Source organism: Doryrhamphus excisus, chromosome 3 (assembly GCF_030265055.1).
Source record: "Doryrhamphus excisus isolate RoL2022-K1 chromosome 3, RoL_Dexc_1.0, whole genome shotgun sequence".
In the NCBI taxonomy this organism is placed as follows: Eukaryota; Metazoa; Chordata; class Actinopteri; order Syngnathiformes; family Syngnathidae; genus Doryrhamphus; species Doryrhamphus excisus.
The window spans coordinates 25489041-25513996 of NC_080468.1; the positions used below are offsets into that span (position 1 = coordinate 25489041).

General features: G+C 41.3%; 3 protein-coding genes across 5 annotated transcripts in view; all 3 read left to right on the forward strand.

The window, feature by feature from the left end:
- The window catches only part of adamtsl3 (ADAMTS-like 3), a 57448-nt gene extending 47417 nt beyond the window's left edge, over window positions 1-10031 (forward strand). For all 3 annotated transcript variants that reach the window (XM_058067028.1, XM_058067029.1, XM_058067030.1), the window contains 10 exons: window positions 853-985; window positions 3183-3570; window positions 4573-4726; window positions 4797-5583; window positions 5657-5784; window positions 6514-6598; window positions 7168-7372; window positions 7807-7916; window positions 8008-8228; window positions 8295-10031. In XM_058067028.1, the coding sequence (XP_057923011.1) occupies window positions 853-985; window positions 3183-3570; window positions 4573-4726; window positions 4797-5583; window positions 5657-5784; window positions 6514-6598; window positions 7168-7372; window positions 7807-7916; window positions 8008-8228; window positions 8295-8404 (2321 nt within the window). In that variant the 3' untranslated portion in view covers window positions 8405-10031. The remainder of the gene's footprint in view (window positions 1-852; window positions 986-3182; window positions 3571-4572; window positions 4727-4796; window positions 5584-5656; window positions 5785-6513; window positions 6599-7167; window positions 7373-7806; window positions 7917-8007; window positions 8229-8294) is intronic.
- A 742-nt stretch (window positions 10032-10773) lies between these two features.
- larp7 (La ribonucleoprotein 7, transcriptional regulator) lies at window positions 10774-17806 on the forward strand. Its single transcript, XM_058067017.1, has 13 exons — window positions 10774-10933; window positions 11115-11311; window positions 11376-11476; window positions 12207-12290; window positions 13094-13258; window positions 13329-13431; window positions 13494-13748; window positions 14036-14183; window positions 14258-14400; window positions 14484-14575; window positions 15698-15857; window positions 15928-16019; window positions 16089-17806. The coding sequence occupies exons 2-13, from the start codon at window positions 11116-11118 to the stop codon at window positions 16164-16166; spliced, it is 1617 nt and encodes a 538-aa protein (XP_057923000.1). The 5' UTR covers window positions 10774-10933; window position 11115; the 3' UTR covers window positions 16167-17806.
- A 717-nt stretch (window positions 17807-18523) lies between these two features.
- The window catches only part of LOC131125512 (collagen alpha-1(XXV) chain), a 99611-nt gene continuing 93178 nt past the window's right edge, over window positions 18524-24956 (forward strand). The window contains exons 1-2 of the mRNA XM_058067133.1: window positions 18524-18932; window positions 19022-19091. Of these exons, the coding sequence (XP_057923116.1) occupies window positions 18660-18932; window positions 19022-19091 (343 nt within the window). The 5' untranslated portion in view covers window positions 18524-18659. The remainder of the gene's footprint in view (window positions 18933-19021; window positions 19092-24956) is intronic.

Consider the following 24956-nt stretch of genomic DNA (forward strand, 5'->3'; position numbering starts at 1 on the left):
CTATCCCAGCTGTATATGATAAGTTTTAATTTAATTTAATTTAATTTAATTTAATTTAATTTAATTTAATTTAATTTAATTATAATAATTTGGAGTACATGAGAAAGCGGAACTCTATCAGCATTAATACGCTAATAGGTTTATTGTACAGGTTTATTGTACATAGTACATGTTACACACAGTACAGCAAGTGTAACATGCATGGCTTTCACACTGACAACTGTTGCTAGAAAAAGTACTATAAAATGACATCAGGAGGTTGCCAACAGCCACAACTGCTGCTAATTAGAGACCCCTAGTGGTTATTTGTAGAACCTGCCAGCTATAGCAGACTTGGGGCTTGGCGGGTTGAAAAAAAATGGTGTCCACACTGTGTCAAATTCCGAAATAGTTGCATCCAGATGGGAACGGATCACTGAGTGAAAACAATGGAATACATAAGATGCAGCTACATGTGCCAGAACCTCTATGAGGCCTCCCGAAAGTTGTGCTCCATGGCCTCACTGAACTCTGCCCCAAACCTAGGTTTTTGCATCGACCACCGCCGAAGCCGTGTGATGCTTGACGAACCAAATTTCCACTTAGCACTGAACCCTCTACTTTATAGCCGCTCCCTCGCTTATCTGGTGTACATGTGTATCATAGCAACTCTCATCGTCACCATTTACCCATGGCTGGGACTCTGAGCAGGTGCTATCATTACAGGCCAGAATGAACCTGAAAGCAATGATGAAGGGGTAACTCCTGCCTTTTTAGGTCATGCCACAGGACCAAGTTTAGTTTCAAGGCACCTTGTTGTTGCAGGATACTTGACATATTTTATGGTTCTCGGATGTTCTCGGATGTTGTCAGGTGTGCAGGAGGCAGTGGTCATCTGCATGAACAAGCAGACCAAGGAGGCAGCTTCGGACCAGAGCTTGTGTGTGAGTGCCCGCAGACCTCCACCACTTCTTCAGGACTGCAAAACACAACCTTGTCCCCCCAGGTGAAAAACACTGAGCAAAATTATTTGTATCCAGTCATTTTCAATTAAAATGAGTAGTTGTTTGAGAAAAAAAATTATAATGTTATGTTCCCGTATGCTAATGTTGTTCAGTGTTAAAATGTGTAGCTTAGACTCGAAACTCGAACCGAAAACTATTTTGTTGTTGTTTAAGTGCTAGTCATTAGCCCCAATGCTATTTATATTAGTATATGCACAGTTATTAGCACAGTGCAGACCTGCCAACATTGTCGTGCATTTTGTTACATTTACCTGTTTCGGTTTGGAGTTCAGTCTCTGACACCTGGATTATTCCTCTTGGTTAAGTGGGACTTACATTTCGACCTAAATCACATGCATGGGCTCCGCAATTTGGGGGAAATTTGTCGCCCGTAGCCAGCACGTAGAAGAAGTAGAGTAGTCGGATGGGTTGCAAGTTTATGGAGTATAAGTTTATTTATGGAGCAAGTGATTCATGACACTCAGCTCTGCCAAAAATTGGTAGCTTTTAGATAGCGAGTGCAGCATGCGACCCATGTGTGCTGGGTGGGCTTCATTTAAGGCTGCCGTACGTTTCATTCACTGGGTCCGTTCATGTGTGGGCATCGTACGAGCCTCGTGAAGCCCAGTCACTTCAATTGCAACATGGGTGTACAGGCTTCCTGGGCACCTACAGCTATTATGACCAGGAGAGCCAGAGTGTACAGCAGGATGGGCCTCCCACCGTGGCTGGATCAGGTGCATTAAATGTTGGATTTGAGCAGCTGCCAGATGGTTGGGAGAACCAGAGTGTTGGTGCACATACAGTCGGAGCATGTAATTCTAACTCCCCCTTTAGTGATGAAGGTTGCAAGGCTTTGATTTGTCAGCTTATTTCCTTCATGTATATGACTCCTTCAGAGGGCGTACAGCCCACCTCCTCATCTTCAGTATTTTATTTTACAAGGTTTTTTTTTTCATTTTTCAAGACTTGGCCTTGCATTGATTTACTTAGCTAAGACTGTAATGTGCAATGACAGCTGGGATGTACACATCAATCTCCTGTGCCTCCTTAAGGCCTCCTTAAATCTCACACCTGCATCTGCTGGACTGTGAGAAAACATGCAATCCATCTGATTGCATCCCATTCTATGACATGACAGGAAATAACAATAGGGCTTTATTTTTTAATGACAGCAAGAGAGGAGCACTTGGACTTGCTGAGCATCACACAAACCCAAAGGCTGGGAGGCTTTTTTCTGATCTGGAGCCTTGTATTCATGCACAACAAACATTGGATGTGTTTTCTTTGGCATCACTGAGCCACGTTAGGATACATTTTGTGGATAGTATTCCCTGTCAAATAGCGTAGGGGTTCTTAACCTTGTTGACCTCAAGGCCCAACTTTTCCTGTTTGTCGTGGCTCTGGGCCCATTCAAAATTCAACACTGTTGGTTTGATTTGTACTCAATAACTAAATAAAATCCATGTACAGTTTAACAAGCTAAAAATCTTATATAAATAAGTGACTGGATACTATAAGAAATGTAGCTGCCAGTTGTTTTGGTTGTTGGTTTCTAGATGGAAGGCTTCAGATGTTTTTTTGGCTGGTCAAAATCCTGTCATCCATGACAAATTTTATGTTAAAAACTTTTAAAGGGGCCCCATCCTGCTCATTTCAGGGGCTTTTAAAGTGATGTTGAATCCCAGTGGGGCATTATAGTAAGTTTCCTATAATAAAATACTCCATAAATCTCAAGTTGTGTGATTAAATCTGCATTCTTCTTCTCTTGGCTAAAACTGTCAGATTTGGCAGCCTCCTCCCGCAACCAAGGCTTCTCTGTTGCGATTGCTCAGTGGTTGAGGGTCAGCTCCGGCCCACCAACAAACCCTGCCACATCTCAAAACTGGATAGAAACACCCATCATTATTTGATAGATATAATTAGATTAATATTGAGAATCCAATATCTAACTGCTGTGTTAATGAAACAGCTGTCAAATGAGCAGTGAACGTGACGTGGGTCTGTAGCGCCCCATAAAACAAAAAGTATATATTTTCTTACTCTGGTTTAGATACCCAATTTTTACATCCAAAAAATAGGCTGCAATTTTTAAGAAAGAGCAATAAACTGTACAAAGAAGCAGTGCCAGTTGTCATACAAACAGTTGAATTATTCCTATTTTTTATGCCGTGTAACGCTAACATTTGGTCTTCATAGGTGGGAAACCGGGCAGTGGAGCTCCTGTTCCGCTTCCTGCGGTGTTGGCCTGATGTCCCGCACTGTGGCGTGTACGCACCAGCCCTCACGGGACAGCAACAGCACTGAGATTTTGAGGAATGATGACTGCCATGACCCCAAACCAAACCCCATCCAAGCCTGCAACCGTTTTGACTGCCCTCCCATGTGGGAAGCGCAGGACTGGGGGCAGTGCTCTGGTAGCTGCGGTAATGGACTTCAGAGGAGGCTGGTTCAGTGCAAACAGCGCCTGGCTGATGGTAGCATCCTGGAACTGCCTGACACTTTTTGTCCATCCAAGAGTCCAGCTAATCAGAGGACATGTACTCAGCAGCAGTGTCCACCTCAGTGGGTCACTAGCTGGTCCCAGGTAGGCTTTGTCTACATATCATAGCATAGCCTAGTAATGCTCCTTTTCCATTGAACGGCTCCTGCACAGCTTGACATGGTTCTACTCCCTATTAGCATTGCCAGGTATTATTTATAGTTGCTGAAGAAATTTCCAGTCTTGGATGCATTTTCTTGTTCCTCTCCAGTAAATAACTAATACAGAGAGACAGAGTATAATCCTGTGCAGGATTAGTCCACAGTCTCCACACTGTCGTAGACCATTTTTTTGATGCCTTCAGTATTCTCTCAAATACATAGAAAAAAGTGAACATATGCTAATGTTGGTTTACTTTGCTCCTGTACAGTCGTTAAGTTATAGTCTACAGTCTCCACTTGGCTGCAGCAACCCGTTTTCTTATGGGCCTTATTCTCCTCCTGAATAAATAACAGAAGTTAGCACACATGCGCTATATTACAGTAAACCTCGGATATATTGGATTCAATTGTTCCCACTGGTTTTGTCCGATATAAGCGAAATCTGTTATATGCGTATACCGGAAAATGTCCGTTTTACACATATGTATGTATATCGGATTTATATCCGGTATATGTGTAAATCGGATTTTATCCGTTATAAAAAGGCACTTCCTTGACTATGTTTCCAATGTACCTGGACGCGCAGGCAACGCTGCAAACGCTGCAAATGACGTCGTATAGCGGCCTGTCACGATTCGGCGAATCGGAGCGCCACGATGCGGCCATCCGATATATGCGAGGGAAATTTAATGGAAATGCATTGGAACGGGACTGGAGATTTTGTCCGAAATAGGCTAAATCCGTTATAAAAAATCTGATATATGCAATGAATTTTTATTGGAAATGCATTACAGAAAAATTGGTTCTTTTTTATCTGTCCGTTGTGAGCGAATTTCCGATATATCCGAGTCCGATATATCCGAGGTTTACTGTAGTACTCCACAGTATTCACTTTACTACAGTGGCCGGTTTTCTTGAATAAATGACTACTTATGTCTTTGTCTAGTGTTCGGTGACTTGTGGAAATGGTATCCAAAGGCTGGAGGCTGTCTGCAGGAAACAAGGCGAGGATGGACGATATCAGACCATCGATTCAAACAACTGCTCCTCTCTGGCGCGGCCCAGCAGGGTCCGACCTTGTTCTCTCAGCCTCTGCAAGAGTAAGTGACGACTCCTAATGCTTGCGTTTTCAAAGATTGTGTTGACACTGACCAAAATCTTTGTTCACAGATTCCCTGAAGCCCGGACCCACCATACTGGCCCAGAGGAATGTCTATATTCAATGGAGGAAGAGCAAGAAGGTCCATTTGGTAGTGGGTGGGAGTGCCTATCTACTCCCCTGGACCACTGTCCTCCTTCGTTGTCCTACCCGCCACATCCATAAGGGGAACATACGATGGTTGAAAGACGGGAAACCCATGCTGAGTCTCCCGCAACTGTCCGTCACCTCTGTGGGATTAGTGAAGATCCAACAAATTGGAGAATCTGACACCGGGACGTATACATGTGTGGCAGGCCAAGCTCAGGAACATTTAGTCATGCAGGTCATTGGCAACAAGCGAAAGACGTCCGTTACAGAGGAAACACACCCATATGACCGTTTTGTTGAGCATTTGCTCCAAGTCAAATCCGCGTCGGAAGATGATCTTTCCATTCCAAATGTCCTCATTCTTGATAGCCAGAAGCTTGAGGAGAACCTGAGAAGACAACAAGGGGAGCAACTCATTGGTCAATTAGTCAGTCAGCTGTCCCACTATGAAACCAATGGGTCCCCTTTACACCATCCGCAGATTCCCCTTCGAAAAACACACTCAACCAGATCCAGAATCCCTGTCATCATTCAGAGATCCAGGAAAGTTGGAATGGTGACTTCTTCCGATGTTGTAGTCCACATAGGATCTCCTGTTTTGCTCCGGAAGCCTGTTGCCACTTTAGAAATGAAGTGTGAAACTCTCGGGTACCCGAAACCTTTCCTGAGTTGGATGAAAAATGGAAAACAGCTGCACTATAACAGCAGGTATGGATAATTAAGACGACATTAACAAAAAGAAGCATCATTATTGGATTGAGCAGAGATCTGGTCTTTGCAGAATAGACCTGTTGCCGACTGGCTCACTTAGGATCCAGTCTCCAAACCGGGCGGATGAGGGACTCTACACCTGCACTGCCAGGAACCGCCTCGGATCATCGTCGCTCTCATCTTGGTTGCAGGTTACAGGTAAGAAGCTTATCCTACTGTACCTCTTTGGTATACTTATTAGACTATAAACCATCATTTTCATGATGCCTACTATGTCCTCTCAAATAAATAACAAAAATAAAGACAGATACAGCATTATACTTCAGTCTCCACTTGGCTGTGGTGGCCTGTTTGCTCACTGTTGTTCCATCTCCTCTAGGATAAATAAACAAAAAATACAACACTCGTGTTAGTTGTGTTAGCCACCCAGTCCCCATTTTGCTGCAGAGGCCTGTTTTCTCACTCGCCTTCTTAGACATCAAGGCACATTTTTCCTCGACCAAAAAGATTCGGGTATGTTCCCAGGCTGTCAAAATCAAGTATCAACTGTACCAAAACATTACTTTTGCTGGTACAACCCCAACAACAAGCCATTTTTGGGCCAGTTTTGTTGGCTTGGAGATTCCAGGAAGTCATTGCAGTGCAATGGCTAGTCTGTCTCGGTCAGCATTAGGGAATGTGTAGTCCCCTTCAGAGTTCCGCTCTCTCCTCCAAGCATGACCTTTCTGGATCGCCATCAAAGCCTCATCCACCACCACTTACGTTCTTACGTTCTGGCACTTTTCTCACCCATATGACAACAATTAGACGGCTCTGAAGGGAAGTTTTCAAAGACGATAGGCTGCTGGGTTGCTTAATTTGAGTGAAAAAAAGGATAAGGAGGCTGTCAAGGGAAGAACTATTTTTTTTATTCTTTGTCTTTTTCAGGAAGCAAGGGAAGAAACTGTGTCCAAGGTGTTTGCTCTGATAGGAGCAACCAGTCTCTTTGCAGTGGACAAGACTGCCTCCTCAGGTTGGTGGCTGTTATTGAATGTATTTATTTTTCTCTTAAAGCAGAACAACTGGCAACTGGCACCCTGAAGTCCAACTCCAGGCCACCGATGAAATCAGACCGCAAAACTTGGGAGCGACTTGCGTTTTTTGCAACAGATTCCTATTAGCAACAGAGAACTCCTGTGATATAGAACAGCAATTCTTAACCCAGAGGGCCGCCCCAAAATATGTGGGCCATCAAAGCTTCAAGACGCTCAGTTGCAGACCTGCCAAAATGTCATAATTTTGTACTTGCCACTTATGTTTGACCTTTAATTACGATTGTATGTTTCGTTGCTTGCCAGGTACACGTTTGTAATTTCAGTTTGGAGTTGCCACGGCAATATGCACAAGCTTTTGAACTCTCAGAGCGCTCCTTTTATAATTGCCTTCTGTAGTTGCTACCCCTTAAAAACAGCAGCAACTCTCCCGTCACACAAAGGACCTTTTTGCTGATCTTTGACAGAAAATCTGTCACCCGCCTCTGAAACAATTTACTTGAAAATGAAAATCTTAATCCTGCATGAAACTACGGTGCTCTCTATTTAGGTGGCGTGTGGACCCTTGGGAGCCATGTTCGGCCAGCTGTGGTGGAGGTTCCCAGACCAGACGTGTCCGCTGCATGAGGGGTCCCGAGGACAAGTTGAGGGAGATGGAGAACCACCATTGCTTTGGTGTGGGGCGGAGACCTCCTGATACCAGGATATGTAACATTCTACCCTGTGCCAGTTGGGCTACAACCGCCTGGGGACTGGTAATGCTCTATAATCAATAATAATATCAATTTATTCAGGTAATATTTTAGCTTAAAATGTATCTTTTCACCATTAAAGGCCATGGTATTTGCAGCTCTTGTTTGACAAAGCTGGAGTAAACCAAACAACTTGATGTATAATTGCAGTATTTCTCGCCTTACGTATTTGTCTGGCCATTCACACACAATGCCAATTCGATAGTGTAAGCAAAGCCACACACTCTGTCCATTCACATACTAAATTCATCAGTCAGGTACTTAACACTTAAGCACTATACATGAAAAATATACAAACATGTGCCAATAGGAGTTGAAAATTTAATTTCACAGTAAGTGAAAAAAAGCTGTTGTAGTATATTTCAAAGATCATATGTTTTTTTTAATGTAATCCAATTATATTTGTGCTAAAGCTGTTTTTAATTTTTTGCTTTCAGTGTAACAGTCAGTGTGTGGGTCCCAGTTTGGCTGCACAGCATCGTCGTGTTTACTGCCAAGACTCAAATGGCACCAAAGTGGCCTACAGGATGTGCAGCGGTCTTCAACTGTAAACATAACATCTCTAAGACTCAATGTCCTCCTGTTTTTTACATTTTTAGTGTGTTTCTCATTTTTGTTCTATGTGTGTTGCTGTACAGGCCCAGTTCCACTAGGAATTGTTCCACAGATGCCTGCGCCCTCCACTGGCGAGTCGGGCCGTGGACCCAGTGCACTGCTACCTGCGGGCGGCACGGTTTCCAGTCGCGCCGGGTCGTCTGCACGCAACAGGCGACTGGAAGGCCGACTCTGGAGCATCAGTGCTTATGGAAGCCTCGTCCTCCCAGCTGGCAGCGCTGCAATCTCTCCTCTTGTGGCAGAGGTAAGAACATTTTATTGACATTTTAGAGAGGTATCATTACTGTAATGGATGCTTTCATTGCTTTAGCCGGCGAGTGCAGAGACAGCACCAGGTACTGCGAGAAGGTTCGACAGTTGGAGCTGTGCACACTGCCTCAATTTAAGAGTCGCTGCTGTCAGTCATGCCTCAACTCTTGAGGGACGTGGGGATGCGAGGATTATGGACATTCCTGCTCAGTGGACGCTGAGAAGGTCCGGTGAGGACCTTTCATCTCTGAACCCATGCATGAACCACTGGAAAAGTGTCATTGCATTTTTGGGTAACTCCAATCTGAGTGCTCAGATTGTTGGTCCATTCACACGCAATATCAAATGGCCCTGGCTTAAAACGCAGCCTTTTTTAACATTTTTAAGACTGCTGAATTTCCCATTAGCACGTGTCAAAACTAATTATCAGTTGCACAACCACATTTATCCATTGTTGTCAGTTTGTCCATTCACAAACAAATATGAGTTTGATCAGCAAAGCAAAAGGAATATGATAACAGTTTTGGTCCATTCACACACATTATCAAAGCACATTATAAAGCATTCACCGGCTCACCCTAAAGGTCACTTTATTTCTACCAAATGGTATCACTTTGCGTATTTGTCTGTCAATTCACACATAATATCAGTTTTATCAGCCAAGTCACTAACTTTGCCTGAAAATACAGACCTTCAAAGGCCATCGTATTTACGCAGTTTTTATGATCCTGTAAAGCCAGCAAAGTTCCCACTACAGGTAGCGCTCAAAGTCAACCATGTGGCCACCCTGTGTATTTTTCTGTCCCTTCACATAATGTGGGTTAGTCTATGTGGTAAGTCAAGTCATTCTTGATGGCCACTGTATTTACAGTACATATTTAATTTGTCATGTGATCACAGTTTAACACACTCATGGACCATTTAGTCATTTTGAGCACTTGTCTGTCCTTTCACACACAATATTGACTTGATAAGCAAAGCGACAAAGCGACTCACTTAGTTTAAAACGCCGCTGTTTTGACCCGTTTTCCCGCTACTCCTTATCAAAACAGTTACACAGTTGGGTGTTCATTCAAAGTTGCCTTTGAAGGCCAATGTATTTCTTTTTTTTTGTGTATAATCATCCCATACTTAATGAAAGAAAAACATGAAATTGTAGGGAAGTTGGTTTGACTGACATTTTAACATAGTCCTGCTGGGCTTGCACTAATTCAGGGGATATGATGAGGATTAAAAAAAAAAAAGACCATTGTTTTGCACTCCTTAAGTTTTTGTTAAGAACAGGACTTATGGTTAAGTTACTTTTTTATGTGTTTCATGGTGATATTTGCCCACATCCACTTAACCACTTTGTATGCTTTTGCACGTTTAGTCACCTGGTAATAACACCTAGCTGCAATAATCCCCTTAAAAATATGTCAAATATTGACAAATTAAAGGAAAAAAATCAGGCCTATTAAAGCAGCAATGTTATATATTATGTTCTCTATTTATTTCTATGGGCAATGTTAGACTACTTGGCTTTTTGTTTATGTGTGATTTAAGAGAAGAAAGCATCATATAATGTATACGCTTACTTTGTGTAGATATGTATTTTTGTTTTCATTATTTATTTTCCATGTGTTTTGTGTATAGTTTTGTAAATAAATACATGGTTGGGTTTTTAAATATTTTCATGTCCTTACAGCTGGTTGTACTTGTTGTGTGTACATGCAGAGGGCTCCCTCTGCTGGTCAAGTCGTGTTTTTTATATATGTAATAAAAAGAAGCACATTCCTTTTATAACATACTGTGTTTTCTTTGAATGGTAACAGAAAATCCAAACAAATAAGATAACATAAAATTAATATTAATTTAATTTGACCACAAAATGACAATGGCAGCAGTTAAGCTATCGTTGAAGAAAACAGCACTGCTGTCACTAACATCTGTGGAGAATGCACATGGAGATGAGGCTGAGAAACGAAAAATAAAAATAAACATGCTACGTAATTACATTCCATGCTCGCCCTTTGTAAAAACTGAACATTGATTCTCAGAATGAAAGCTATGAAAAGTGGGGATTTATGTGACCTTTGGCCTTGGTCATATGGAGGGGGCGGGATAAGGAAAGCGGAAGTGAGGGCGAGCCATGCTAACATGCTGGTGCTCAACTGCTCTGTTCTGGTGCCGCATTATGAATAAAATCTTGCCTGAAGCAAAAAGAAAGTTTATTTCCTTCCTACATTCTCTAATTTTTTTATGACACAATGACACATAATATTGCGACTTTATTGTTGTAACTTTACCAGAATTTATGTATTTTTGTATGTCCCCAGAAAAACAAACATGCATTGTACTGTGTTAAGATCTGAGAACCCGGATGCAGTCATTAAAGGGCCATGTCGGCTCCGAGTCATACGTTCCCTGCCATAAAGAATGAAATGATACTTTAATCACATTTCAATTATTTTGCTTTTATTGGTATGTTAAATTACGGTATAAACATTTTTGACTGACAAGCCATATTTTCACTTTTTGTCTTTGATTTTGAAAGATCCACCGGACGTCGCTCACATGGCTGGCGCATATGTGTGACGTATATATTGTTCGACGGCATTAAATGTATTAGTTGAGGATGAAGTTAGCGGCTACTTGCGCAACACTTTAATTTTTACATGCTACGTTTTTAACTGGACACGTTCGTCCCCTTTAATTTGGGTATGTTGAGGTTATTCTGGTATTAATTCCGTGTTTTGCGTGTTTGTAAACGTATAGTGGGCAGGGACTGTTATGTATTTTTTAAAAAGGCCCCAGCCCGCGAAGTCGCAAACTGATCAACACCAACATTGCTGAGCCCAGATATTTGATTTTAAATCTTCTTTTGGTATCTTCCATACAGCATGGATGACTCTCAGAGGGGTGTTGAAGGTTGTGCGGAGCCCAGAAGTAAAACCAATGAGACGGACAAGAAGAAAAGATCCAGGGTGAAGCAACTTTTGGGTGAAGTCAAGAAACAAGTGGAGTTCTGGTTCGGAGATGCAAACTTAAGCAAGGACCGCTTCTTGAAAAAGCTCATCGAGGAGTCAGAAGATGGATGTAAGTCACACTAAATTCGTCTTAAATGTTCGTATGATCCAGAAACGTCTGCTATGTGTTCTAGATGTTGACTTATGTGTGCTGGCAAGCTTCAATCGCATGAAGAAGCTGACAAGTGACACCAAGCTCATCGCCAGGGCGCTGAAAAACTCATCCGTGGTCCAGGTAAATGGGAATGCTTCCATAACACTCCTTGGTAAATGTGACATAGTATTTTTGGTTAATTTAGAAAGCAATAAATGTAAGACAGCTTCTGATTGGAGATTTACTATGATGCAGGTTTATTTTCAAATATCTATTACAGATATGTAGAAGTGAAACATAAATAATTGTGTCTAATAATTGGAGCCCAGGGCTTCTCCACTGTGTGCCTAATGTGCTAACCACTTGTTCACCGTGCGGCCTGTACTTTCTGTCGTGGAGTAAATATACTTCCCAGGCAGCTATATGAGGAACTACTGTTATTTTCTGCCTCAGCGGGCTGTGGTCGAAAATGTTTTTGTTCTTAATTTGTATTTTAGGGTGATTTAGAGGGCGGTAAAGTAAGAAGAGAGCTTCTGATTGTAGATTTACCAATTTACAGTACTCCCTGTGTACAGTACACCCTGTGTACAGGTCACTTGTGAACTTATAAGTATAGAAGAGAAAAGAAACAAATACAATGGTACCTCAGTTTTCATACACCCCAGGTTTTGTAGAGATTTGGTTTTGGACAGACCTTATGGAACACATTGATAAATTAAACAAAGATACCACTGTATAGTATTCCTAATTATTAAAAAAAAACACAATGCAGACCTTATTCTTAATAGATCCATTGTTTCTTTCATGGTGTTCTGTTTGCTGCCTAAATGGACTGTGGTAGAAATGTTTTTGGTCCTTTATTGTGTTTCAGGTTAATTTAGAGGGTGATAAAGTAAGGCGGCAGAAACCGATTGGGGATTTACCAAATGACGTGGACAGCCGCACAGTCTATGTGGTAAGCATTTTGTTTTTATGTTCTGTATTTTGTATATTTCTAATAGTTGTTATAGCCCCTATTTTTTCAGTATTCATAATTGTATGTTTTCCACAAATAGTTTTTTTTTTAAATGTGCTGTTTTTAATTGTTATTCCATAGTATTTTTTTGTGTGTTTTTTTTGTTTATACCTCATTTGTAATTTTGTTTTAAATCGGCCCTCTTGATGGTGTCTTTATTCTGTCATGGTGTTTGGAGTGAGGTGGCCCTGTGACTTAAAATTGCCAAAATAGTAGGGGCGGTGTTTTCCTGAGAGTGAGCGCGAACAACTATAGAGCCCGGCCGATATATTTTGCAAATACTCAGTGGCTGCAGGAAGTTTAATTCATTCAGTCATTCATTTTCTACCGCTTATCCTCACGAGGGCCGCGGGAGGTGCTGGAGCCTATCCCAGCTGTCTTCGTGCGAGAGACGGGGTACACCCTGGACTGGTCGCCAGTCAATCACAGGCCACATATACAAACAAACATTCAGACTCACATTCATACCTATGGACAATTTGGAGTCGCCAATTAACCTAGCTTGTTTTTGGAATGTGGGAGGAAACCGGAGTACCCGGAGAAAACCCACGCATGCACGGGGAGAACATGCAAACATGGAAGTTTCAATGGCTAGTAAATATGACTCATTGATATCAGGAAGATGTTTATGTGAATATCCATCCATTCTCCATGTGCTAAGCCTTTTATATACAAATATAACATAAATTAATATGAATTAATTTTTTTTATTTAATGTTTTCACCCACATTTCTTTTAATAAGGAACTTCTGCCCAAAGATGTGACTCACAGCTGGATCGAGAAGGTCTTCTCTAAATGCGGAAATGTTCTTTATGTGAGCATCCCAAGGTACAAAAGCAGCGGACACTCCAAGGGTTTCGCCTTTGTGGAGTTTGAGTCGTCTGAACAAGCAAATGAAGCCATTGAGGTGATCATTTAATATGTTTTCCTGGCTGATATTTGACACTATTTAACACGGACAAATGTTTTCAATTAAGATGCTGAACAACCCTCCTGAAGATGCGCCTAGGAAGGCTGGAATTTTTCCCAAGACGCTACACGGGAAGGCACTTCAGCTACCACCAGACAATCCACCTTCTGGTACGACCTCTTAGTTGTCAAACAAAAGCAATTTTCCTTATTTCTTTGCACAATATCTGCAGGTGGAGCTGAAGAGGAGAAGAAAAAACGCAAGAAGAAGAAAAGGAAGGTGGAGACGCCGGCTGAAGATACCAAAGTGCTGCCGATGGAAGCTGATTTGACGGGTCAGCAGCAGCTGAAGAAGAAGAAAAAGAAGCAGCACTCAGATGCCGGTGAAATATCAGAGAAAAAAAGACGACGTTCGCACTCAGCGGACGAATCAGAAACGGAAGTGCCCTCCAAGATGAGGAAGAAAGATGACGACGCCTCAGGAAGCAGTGAGTTTGTATAATACACAAATGCACTATTGACCCAGAATATAAGATGACACCACCTTTTCAATGCCTCTTTTCAAAAGACAATAGCTGGTAGATTGCAATGAAAAGAAAAGTACATAATTTGTCTTAGCTAATCAAAAGTTCTTTGATTCTTGCTTCATTGATCCCCATTAATTGAAAATTGGCACCATCCTCTGTTGTGTACTTACTTGCCACATGAGGTTTTTTTTAATTATATAAAATTTACGGTAGTAGGTGTTTGAAAATGTCAACTTTGTGCATTATAGATGCTCCTATGGAAGGCAAGAGGGGCGTGGAGGATGGCAAAGAAAACCAAGACGACTCTCTGGTCAAAGTGAAGCGCAAGAGAAAAAAGAAACATAAGGAAAAGCTGAAAATTGAAGAGGAGGTCATTCCACTCAGAGTGCTATCCAAGTACGAGTCCGAGTGATATGAGCTAAATGATATCATGTTTATGTTACACAGAAACCTTTGGTTTATCTTTTCAGGAAAGTGTGGCTTGACCTCAAAGCGGAGTACCTGAGGCTCCAAAAATGCAGCATGTCATCTTTGAAGAAACGCATGACAGAGCTGGACGGCGAAGATCGCTGCACAGCGACAGGGGGCGAAGGCGAGACTCGGATTGAGACGAGTAAGTCATCAAGCACCGGCTTCACTTCAATTTCAACCAGTGGATACATGACAATAAAGTTGCATTTCTTGCCTTTCGTACAGTGGAGGCTGCGAGTCAGGGTCCCCAGTTCACCAGCGGCGTCATCGTAAAGATTACAGACAACAAGGCGCTTCCTGGGAGGAAGATGATCAAGGTAGAGTACTGTTTTTAAGCCAGGATGTCTTGCATATACACAGTGGAAGGGAAATGTATGTGAACCATTTCAAACTTACATTTCAACATGAATTGGTTTTAAAATTTAGTCTCATCTAAGAATAAACAAAACAGTCTGCTTAAACTAATACCGCCCAAACAAATGCTTTTACATTTTCATTGAAAATAACACGTAAACATTCACAGGGCAGGGAGGAAAGTGAACCCTTTTTAATAACTGGTTGGAGCAATAATTGCTTTGGCAGCAATAACCTCAACCAAACGTTTTCTGTAGTTGCAGATCAGACACATACACACACAGACAACCATCAGGATGAATTTAGGAACTACATTGTTGCCAAAACTGTTGCACTTCAGCAAGATTCCTGGGATGTCTGGTGTGAATATGTCTCTTAAGGTCACGACTGGGCCACTCGAACACATACTTTCTTCTTCTGAAGCCATTCTGTTGATTTGCTTCTGTATTTGGATCATTGTCATACTTTATCCAACCATCCTCTTTTGAGCTTCAACCTTTGGTTCTTCAGCAAAGTCTATCAGTATAAATATTTGATTATAAAATTAATTAATTTCCCATTGATTATAGCGTTTTCATTTACGAGGCATGCCCATACCATTGTGCTCCCTCCATCAGAGTCCACAGTTGGGATAAGGTTTTGAAGTTGTGTGCTGTGCCATTTTTTTCCTCCACAAATGATGTGTATTCCTACCAAACAATTCAACTTTAATTCCTTCTGTCCATAGAATATTTTGTCAGTAGTGCTGTGGAACATCAAAATGCTCTTTAGCAAACTTCAAATGTGCAGCAATGGCTTCCTCCTTTGTTTGGTAGATTTGTCAACAAAGATGTCAGCATGTCTTCAGTTGACACTTAAAGGTTCTTTTTTTTACCTCACTGAGAATTCTCTGCTGTGCTCTTGCAGTCATCTTCACAGGACGGCCACTCCTTTGAAGTGAAGCAACTGTGCTGAACTTTCTCCGTTTCGAGAAAATCTGTGTATTTTAGTTTGTTGTTGAAGTAGGCTGCAAAGAAATTGTTTTGTTTTTTTTACTGTGGTTTTACTTGCAACGTTTGCATTGCCGACTTTTACCTTCCACGTAGGATACGCTTTCCAAAATCTCCCCTGTTGCTTATGTGGACGTCCTGGAAGGAGATGCCGAGGGCTTTGTGCGCTTCCACAGCTCGGAGGAAGCACAGGCCGTCAGCGATGCCGGGGCTGACCTGCAGAGAGAACATAGTTGGCAACTGGAGATCCTCTCAGGTGGGAAACATATTTTCTTCTATTCCATGGACATTTGTTGACAGGACACAAATGTGGATTGTTGCCAAAGGTGACCACGAACAAAGGTACTGGCAGAAGATCCTTGTGGATCGTCAGGGCCGACTGAACCGTCCCAGGGATAAGAAGAGGGGCATAGAGAAAGTGAGATGACACGATCCACTTTGAACACTGTAGCCAATGCGCACTTTAAACTTTACGCTTTCATTTCAGCTCATATCCAAAGCGGAGAAGATCATCATGGCTCGGGCAAAGGAGGCTCATAAGCACATTCGCTTCCAAGATGACTGATTGCTCTACTTTTACACGCCAGCAGGTTTTTCCTATGGCAGTGGTCTGTATCGAACATGATAGATTTCTGTGATTATGATTCCCCCAGTGGAGATGTCACAAAATTTGTTTTTTTTAATGTAATTTTACAGCAAGGCTATTTAATTAATCATTAAAAAGGTGCATGTCTGGAGTATGCATTAAAGGAAACAAGCATTTTGATTAATAATATGCGCAAATGGAGAATTGATTATTGTAGTGTGCAAAACAATGCACTAAAATTTAAAACAGAAAATTCATTAAAAAATGATGAGTTGAGGGAAAAAATATTAAATATTTAATGTTATGGATAAACATTAATGTTTGTATTTTATATAAGAATTTTATATGAGAATCTTAATCTGATCCACCAGCTGTGTCCTTTTTTTTTAACCTTTAACATCAGAGCTGTCCATGACACATAGCTGTTGTGCTACGTTAGTCATAAAGGAATATATATTTATATATATATAGATAACCATTCACTCACATTCATACCTATGGAATCAAACCATGTGTGGCCTACGCGCTAACCACCACGAGCACCGTGCAGCCCATACAGGAAACAGTCAGATGCAATCTCCAAACAACACAACACGTTTTCAAACCCGTGATGCACAATTTTAACCTACCTACTGCACCACGCAAATTACCCATGCCAAAATTCCACCCATAGTTCTGCCGCAAGACATGCTAGGTGGCTTGTACTCTGTCTCGTAACATTTTGCCATGTTGTCTAATTTTTGCTAATTGCAAAATATGTGGAGGTCGTCATCATGGACGTAAACAAGGACGTAACATACTCTTGATATCCAATGTTTCATTATTCATTCATTCTTATTCTACCGCTTTTCCTCACAAGGGTCACAGGGGTGCTGAAGCCTATCCCAGCTGTCTTTGGGCAAGAGGCGGGGTACATCCTGGATTGGTCGCCAGCCAATCAATCACAGGGCACATATAGACAAACAACCATTCACACTCACATTCAATTTGGAGTCTCCAATTAACATAGCATGTTTTTGGAATGTGGGAGGAAACCGGAATCCCTGGAGAAAACCCACACGCACGGGGAGAACTCCACACAGAGAGGGTGGAATTGATGTTTCATTATTCATAGCTCATATTTTTTTTCTGTTTGATTACCCAGCATGCTTTGCAGTACTTGTAAATAACAGTTTGTGTTGTTTACCTCTTAGCTGTTTATCACCCATGTAGAAGTAGAAGTTGATTTATGTGATGTGTTAATTTGCTGTAGATATGTTGTTTTTGTTTAGTTGTACTGTTTTATACACATAAGTACTGCATTGTTAGAGAGTATATAGTAGTGTTGAGCACTACCACGCACAAATTTGACTTCCTCCTATTGTTTAACATTTTTAAATATTTTGAAATGTGCTCACATCTTTTGGTGGGTGTTTTGCTTGCTGACGCAGAAGAGCTGACCTGACCTGTGTATGCATGATTCATAGACACATACATATATTCAAATCCTTCACAGCCCACCCACTAGACTGCCTTCCAATAACGTGTGTCGTGTGCACTTGGAGACAAACGTTTAAAAAATTGCCAACTTTTAAAATAATTTTCTTTCACCATCTGTCTTGTTTATCTATTTTTTTTCCCGTTACCCAGAACAATAATTCAATGTTCCCACGTTTACATGCATCTACTCCCTACCTGCCCTCTGTCAGTACTACCACTAACATTACTTTAGGATGTAGAGTAATTAGAGAATACCTACATTATCATTTGTATTAGATATGTTTTGGTATTGTATGTAATTTAACATGATAGTATTTGCACCCAAAATGCAGACTGCCCACTGATGGCAGCCTTTTTGCACAAATTCTGACGGATTTTCTTTATAACCATTGCAATCATCTGTATCTTTAATTGTGTTGTTAAATGGTAACATGTTATGTAGCATTTCACCCTCAGCTTGTTAAAGAAGCGTATGTCCCTTTTTAAGATATAATGTGCAGTAAAGAGCATTGCTCTACTCATAATGTCCACTAGATGGCGACATTTTCCCGAGTAGATTTAAAACGTGGATAACGTAATCGTTATTTATTTCTATCGTCGATGCTCTTGACATGCCACAAAAATGTTGTCCTAAATGCCGTTTTTTAATGCAACTGTTAGATTAGGTTAGGGGTAATGGTATTCGACTTTAATGGTGAGCTTTTTTTTTTAAGTTGGACATTTAAATGCTACTTTTATTTATTTTATTTTATTACAAAGCAGCACGATGGAATTGTGCAGCGCAGGAGTTTGGGGGCGTGTTGTTGCCATAACGAGGTTGCAAAGGGAGGGTGGGGGGTGTGTATGCGTGGAAAACCTCCGAGTGCCCACGCTGCCTTCACTTCCACGCAATTCCTCAACCCCTTTCTCTGAGCAACAAGTTTTGCAGCAAGTGAACGCCTCACTGCAGGAAAAAAAAGGTTGCACGTCATTGAAGCTGCACCGGTTATTCCAATGGAGCTGGAGGGGGAGAGAGGAGCATCCGCGGGGAACATGGACACCAAAGTGGACCCACGGAAAAGGAGTCGTGCAGCAGAGGCGGCCCTGAGCGCCATCCCGTCGGTGTGCTCCGTGGCGTCCGTCGCCTTCTGCATCGTGCTCAGCATCCACGCCGCCGACGTCAGGCGCCGGCTGGTGGGCTTGGAGCATGGCGCGGACACCTTTACGCGCGCCCCTGCTGATCTGGACGCATTGATTGAGCAGAAACTCAACCAGATGTTCACCCAGGTAACCCCCCCCACCTCATCCCCTGTATGAATCAATGCACATGTCAATCAAACCATGCTGACATCACCTCTTCATTGAACCCCACACAGCGTTCTTATGAGCAATTTGCCAAGATCAGGACGGCCAGACAAGCATCACCTGAATGCAACTGCCCTCCAGGTAAGACTTGTGCTGCATTCAATGACACATTGGTGCACTCTGATGGATGCAGGCAGCTGACAGTTAACATTTGAACAACAGCGGCCCTTCTATACATAGAGGCGCTGAGTGGCATGTTGTTGGATTGAAAAGCAGACACATGAGATGGCATTGGTGTATGTTTCTTCTTTTTTTTTTGAAGTTGTAGTCATGATTCACTTCATTCAAGTCCTGGCATGTTGATTGACAGCTTATACTAGATGTTTGGAGGCTAAAAATAAGCTTAAAAGCACACCGTGAATGCAGATTTTAGGCACCTCTGATGTGTGTGGACAAATGTTTTGTTTTGGTTGTGTATCACATTGACAGCAGTGTGTAATTAACGAAAAACAAGATGATACACATGTGCGGGAAATGTGTGTTATTAGCATTGCTAGCATTGTGGCTGCTGACTGCCCCCTGGTGGCGGTTTTTGTGCACTACATAATTATTTTCCGATTGATACGATTGCACAGATTTCCATTTCCATTCGTTTAAATACTTCTGTAGAACACTGCCCTCTAGTGGCGGCTCTTGTGCACTACAAATATAGTTTGAAACTTAACGTTTTCATCAAACGCTCTGTTGAAATGATTACACAAAAAAGTACCCTTAACTGCAGACTGCCCTCTGGTGGCAACCGTTGTGCACTACAGCTAAAAAAAAAACCGAAAATACTCCTACTTCTCTGTGTTTAATTGCATCTATGGCAGACTGCCCTCTAGTGGCCGTTACTGTGCATAAAATTCGACCTTTTCAACGTCATCATCCACCATTGTTGATGGATTAAGTAGTAGACTTCCCTTTGGTGGCGAGTGTTGTGTTCTGTTGACAAGATAAACTTTGATTATAATGTGTTTATTATTACGATAATTATTATGCCTATGCAAAGTACAAAACTTTGCATCATAACGGGGCAGATCCTGTGTCCCCACGCTTTTTTTGGCAGGTAATCATCCATACTTTTGAGCAAACATATCTTCACTTTAGGTAGTCTCCACTTAGTGTTCCGTTATTGGTGAAAATGTTGACTGCGAATGTTATATATCAACATAAAATAATTTCCTGCTAAAATAGATCCAGCCTTGTCTCCCCCTAGTGGCCAAAGTGTATAAGACAAGGCGTGTAATCCCACAGGGGCTCCAGCTACAGTTACAGTCCATGCACAGAATTAATAAGTGTCAGCTTCTTTTGAATTAAAGCGTCTGTGCGGTTTCTTTGGTTGTGCCCTAATTAGTGAGTGGTGGGGAACGCTGAGCAGACTTCCAGGTGCTTCTGGTTAGACGTTAGGAGGCCTGGAAAAGTTTGCAGTGCAATTAGACTTTTGATTGGAATATAGCGACTCATTTTAAAGCATGAAAAGCCTTCAGATTGGATCATCCTGATGACTCATCACGAGTGGTTCTCGATGTGAAGGTTCATTATGGAGGGCAAAAAGCTAGAAATAGCGCAGATGTACCTTTTTTTTCCTCTTTTTATGTTGTTAGTCTATGGATGCGGATGGAGCGGCTGAAAGGAGCGGCAGTGAATCTTTTTGAAAAAAGGCTGGCACACTTTTCCTTCTTTTATCCTTGCATGTCAACCTGAGGGCATTCTCTGAATGGAGAAGTCCCCCCGCTTCTTCTCACGTGTCCCTAACGTTTTCCGTTGGCTTTTTCAGTACAGAAAGGAAGTTGAAAGCCCGGTTCCTTTTGTGGGGGGCTAATTAAAGCCACAATAAGTCATAATTTGGGTTCAAAATTGTGCATAGTATGAAAATGCAAGCTTGTAATATTAGAAAATGGTGACTCCACATCCCTTTCTTGGGTGTCCACATTTTGTACATTCAGGGACACTGCGAACATCACAAGATATACTGTAATTGTGCGTGCATTCAACTTAAATGACCCGCTGTCTTTGAACACACCCCCTCGTTGCTTCCAATAACATGTTTACAGTGTGATTTTCAGACAAGTGTTCATTTAGAGGTGTTAACACATACAAATATGTATACATATGTGTTGTCATTTCATTTACTGTTCATAAAATACAGTAAACACACAGTGGCAAATGGTGATTAATCATGATTAATTAGATGTAAAGTAAAAAGAAAATTACAGCCCTAATAATAGTGTCTAATTGTATAATATTACATGTAATGATAATATGTTTACAATATGCAGAAGGTCAACTTAGACAGTGGACCAGCCAGGACATCTTTGTTTGCGATGTGACATTGTGCAAACATTTTTTGTTTTATTGCGTCGTTTTAGGCGGCACGGTGGTCTAGGGGTTAGCGCACAGACCTCACAGCTAGGAGACCGGGGTTCAATTCCACCCTCAGCCATCTCTGTGTGGAGTTTGCATGTTCTCCCCGTGCATGCATGGGTTTTCTCTGGGTACTCCGGTTTCCTCCCACATTCCAAAAACATGCTAGGTTAATTGGCGACTCCAAATTGTCCATAGGTATGAATGTGAGTGTGAATGGTTGTTTGTCTATATGTGCCCTGTGATTGGCTGGCCACCAGTCCGGGGTGTACCCTGCCTCGTGCCCCAAGACAGCTGGGATAGGCTCCAGCACCCCCGTGACCCTCGTGAGGAAAAAGCGGTAGAAAATGAATGAATGAATGAGTTCGTTTAGATGTTAATACATACAAATATATATAAATATGTGTTGTCATTTCATTTTCTGTTCATAAAATACAGTAAACACACAGTGGCAAATGGTGATTAATCATGATTAATTTGATGTAAAGTAAAAAAAATGATTTTACAGCCCTAATCATAGTGTCTAATTGTATAATATTACATGTAATGATAATATGTTTACGTTATGCAGAAGGTCAACTTAGACAGTGGACCAGCCAGGACATCTTTTGTTTTATTGCGTCATTTTATATTTATTCCATTTATTATAGAATTATTCATTTTTGAGTAATATTGTTATAATTTTAAGTATTATTATCGCTGTTTTGAGCCATTGGAAAACACCTTCTTGTGTTTTTTTTTTCGTGTTTAGCGGGTGGTTTCATTGCCTATTGTTCAATCTGTATTATAGATTTAATCCAAAATTACACTCTTAGCTTTTTTTTTATCAATGCTTTAGCTGTTTTCACACAAAAGCAATGTAAAAACCACTGATAACAACCCAAAAAATCACATGCTTCTGATGTTTTCATTTGTGGTAATATGGCTTCCTTTTAACGATCAATAAGTACCTGAAAATAGTTTTGCTAACTTCAAGCCATCCCTGGTAATTTCCATATGCTAGGATGGTATCTACTGGGAAGGAGTTTGAGGTCTGTATTGTAATGTTCTTGTTTGGCTCATTCGAGTACAATCTTTGTCCAGTTATTTTGCACTTTCAAATAGCATCTGTTGGATCCCTTGATGTCCCCTCTCTGGGGTGAGGTTGTGGGTTGTCTGGGGGGCAGGGGGGTGGTGGTGGGATTCAGACCAACCACAAAAGCCAGCTCACAGACTCTACGTCTCATCTGCTGGTGCCCTCTGACACCCGCTCATCCTGCGACTGAGGCTGTCCTTTAAGTTCACTTCCTACACTGCTATTCAGTGAAAGTTTAATGTGTGTGTGGGGGGGTCTTTAATGTTAATGTCCCACCCCCACTTCAGGGCACAGCCGGGCTTCTGTTTGATATGGGTACAGCACTTTTATCACATCTTATGACAATTTCATATGAGCCCAATTTATTGTTAGACCCAAAGTATTACCAACGGTAGCCGGTGGGATTTTCTGTGGTCGTCTACGGTCTTATATATATCGACCATTTACATAAAGTCGACTGGCCTTGTGAGTCAGTCTTCAGATGGGAGCCATTTTTTATAGAAAAAAAAACCCTGCAAGAAACCATACAGGAAGTCATAAAAATGTCCCAGACGACGCTGTGTGGTACCTGCAATTAGCATTGACGGGGGAAATCGTGTGAATTTTGTTACATCTAAAAGAAATGACTGTTTCAGTTCAGAGCAACATCTGTGGACGCCCACAGATACAGTATTTGCTCTTTTAATTCAATCTGCCAGGGACTTGATATAATCCATAGCAGGCTTGAAATGTTACTTTAGGACAGGGGTCTCAAACACGCGGACACTAGTTTGAGGCCCCCTCCTTGATATGAAAGTTTAATGTTAGTGCAGCCCGTTTTATTATTATATTTATTTATTTATGATTGATTTTCTTTATTCTTGATTTGTTTATTTATTTTTCATCTTATTTTGTGCAGAAAAATAAAAATTAAGATATTTGAGAACAGTGGAATGTTTTATCAGAGCTTTTATTGTAGAAAATCAGAACCAAAGCACTGAAAAAGTTTGTATATTTTTCTGTTTTTAATAAATGCATTTTTTTATACAAGTGTAAGAAGAAGTTAAGCGCTGTGAAAAGAAGCAATACAAGAGTGGAGCTTAACTGGGAAGTATGGTGATGCTTCTAGTGTTAATACTATATGATGGCCACAGTTTGACTCTGGAACTGATTATTTGAATTGTCCTGGAATTGATTAGTGTTTGACTATTACTACACAGTCCCTATCCTCGCTCTCTCTCATGCCCATCGAGGCAGGCCTGGCATTACAATCCAAAACAGTCGGGTGCCTCAGATGTGGCTTCATATCCGGCTGGTTCATTTGGCCTGGCCGCCGAGCAAGGAAAGAAAAACAGCAGCCAAGAATTCCTCAGGGGGAAGAAATGAATTTGCTGCATTTTCCAGCGTACTGTACATTGGGGTGACCTCGGTGACCTTCACTAGCAAGAAAATGAAAAGCGACACCGCCGCAGTCACTGGACTGTGACATTTGTGGTCGGACAGCGGGTCCTGTAAGACTGGACCTCCACCTGCGAGCCACTGGTGGAATAACAACCCAGTCTGTGGCATATTCCGCTCGGAATACCGACACATGTGTTTCCTCATCATTTATTATGTTACATGAAAGCAGGGGGATATTGGAGATGACAGCAAGCGCATGCTGAAGCTGAAATCCAATCCGCAATTTGGGTTTCTGCATTCCCTAATTTGATATTCCACTATTATTTATTTGGTTGTGTGGGCAACGTGGTTGTTATACGTAGAGTATCACCTCTGATTGCACTCGTCTGCCTTGTAATGTTAGAGAAATAATGCAGCTTTCTTAACTTAACGTAATAAGAACATTTTATGCAGTAGAACACAGTTTTAACAACAAGAAAATAACCTTAATTATTTTGGATGTACAGGAATCCCTCGTTTATTGCTGTTAATTGGGTCCAGACCCGACCAAAAGGGCAGGAATCAATGTTTCAACTCAATATTTTTGTCGTTAGAGCATAGAAAACTTGTAAATTGGATTTGTACCAGTATTAGAGCCCTCTAGACATGAAATAACACCCCTATATTTAACCTTTATATTTTTATTATTAAATATAGTAGATATGATCAAAGAAAAGAATGCTCGTGTGTGTGCACAGGAAGTGACATCAGATTCAGAGTTGAGTTTTAGCTTGTGTACGGCCACGACAATACGTTATGTTTTTGTGATGTTGATGACTATTATTATGCCTGTTGTGAGATAAGTACCTCAAAAAAAGCGTGTCGTTGAATCAAGTCTGGTACATGTTACTAGTGACACCTAGTGGCCAGGTTAGTACAGTTCATGTTCTTGTATTGCCTTAAACTGTAAACTTTAAGTCATTTAATCATTTTTATGCTTGAAAATGTTTAATATTTAAAAATGGGGGTGATGCATTAATATGTTGTTCTGCAGAATCAGCTAACTGATTGTTTAATCAAAAGTAGGGAAACTTTATTTCTTGACATCTTAATGACTTTGGAAGCATTATCCAATAATCAAGTTTTTATTATTGTCTACTGCAGTA

Bases quoted from the DNA above. Each gene is read 5' to 3' on its own strand.
- larp7 (XM_058067017.1), top strand. From the start codon at position 11,116: ATGGATGACTCTCAGAGGGGTGTTGAAGGTTGTGCGGAGCCCAGAAGT. The intron at 13,749-14,035 runs GTGAGTTTGTAT...TGTGCATTATAG, and splicing joins TGACGACGCCTCAGGAAGCA to ATGCTCCTATGGAAGGCAAG. The intron at 16,020-16,088 runs GTGAGATGACAC...CTTTCATTTCAG, and splicing joins AGAAGAGGGGCATAGAGAAA to CTCATATCCAAAGCGGAGAA.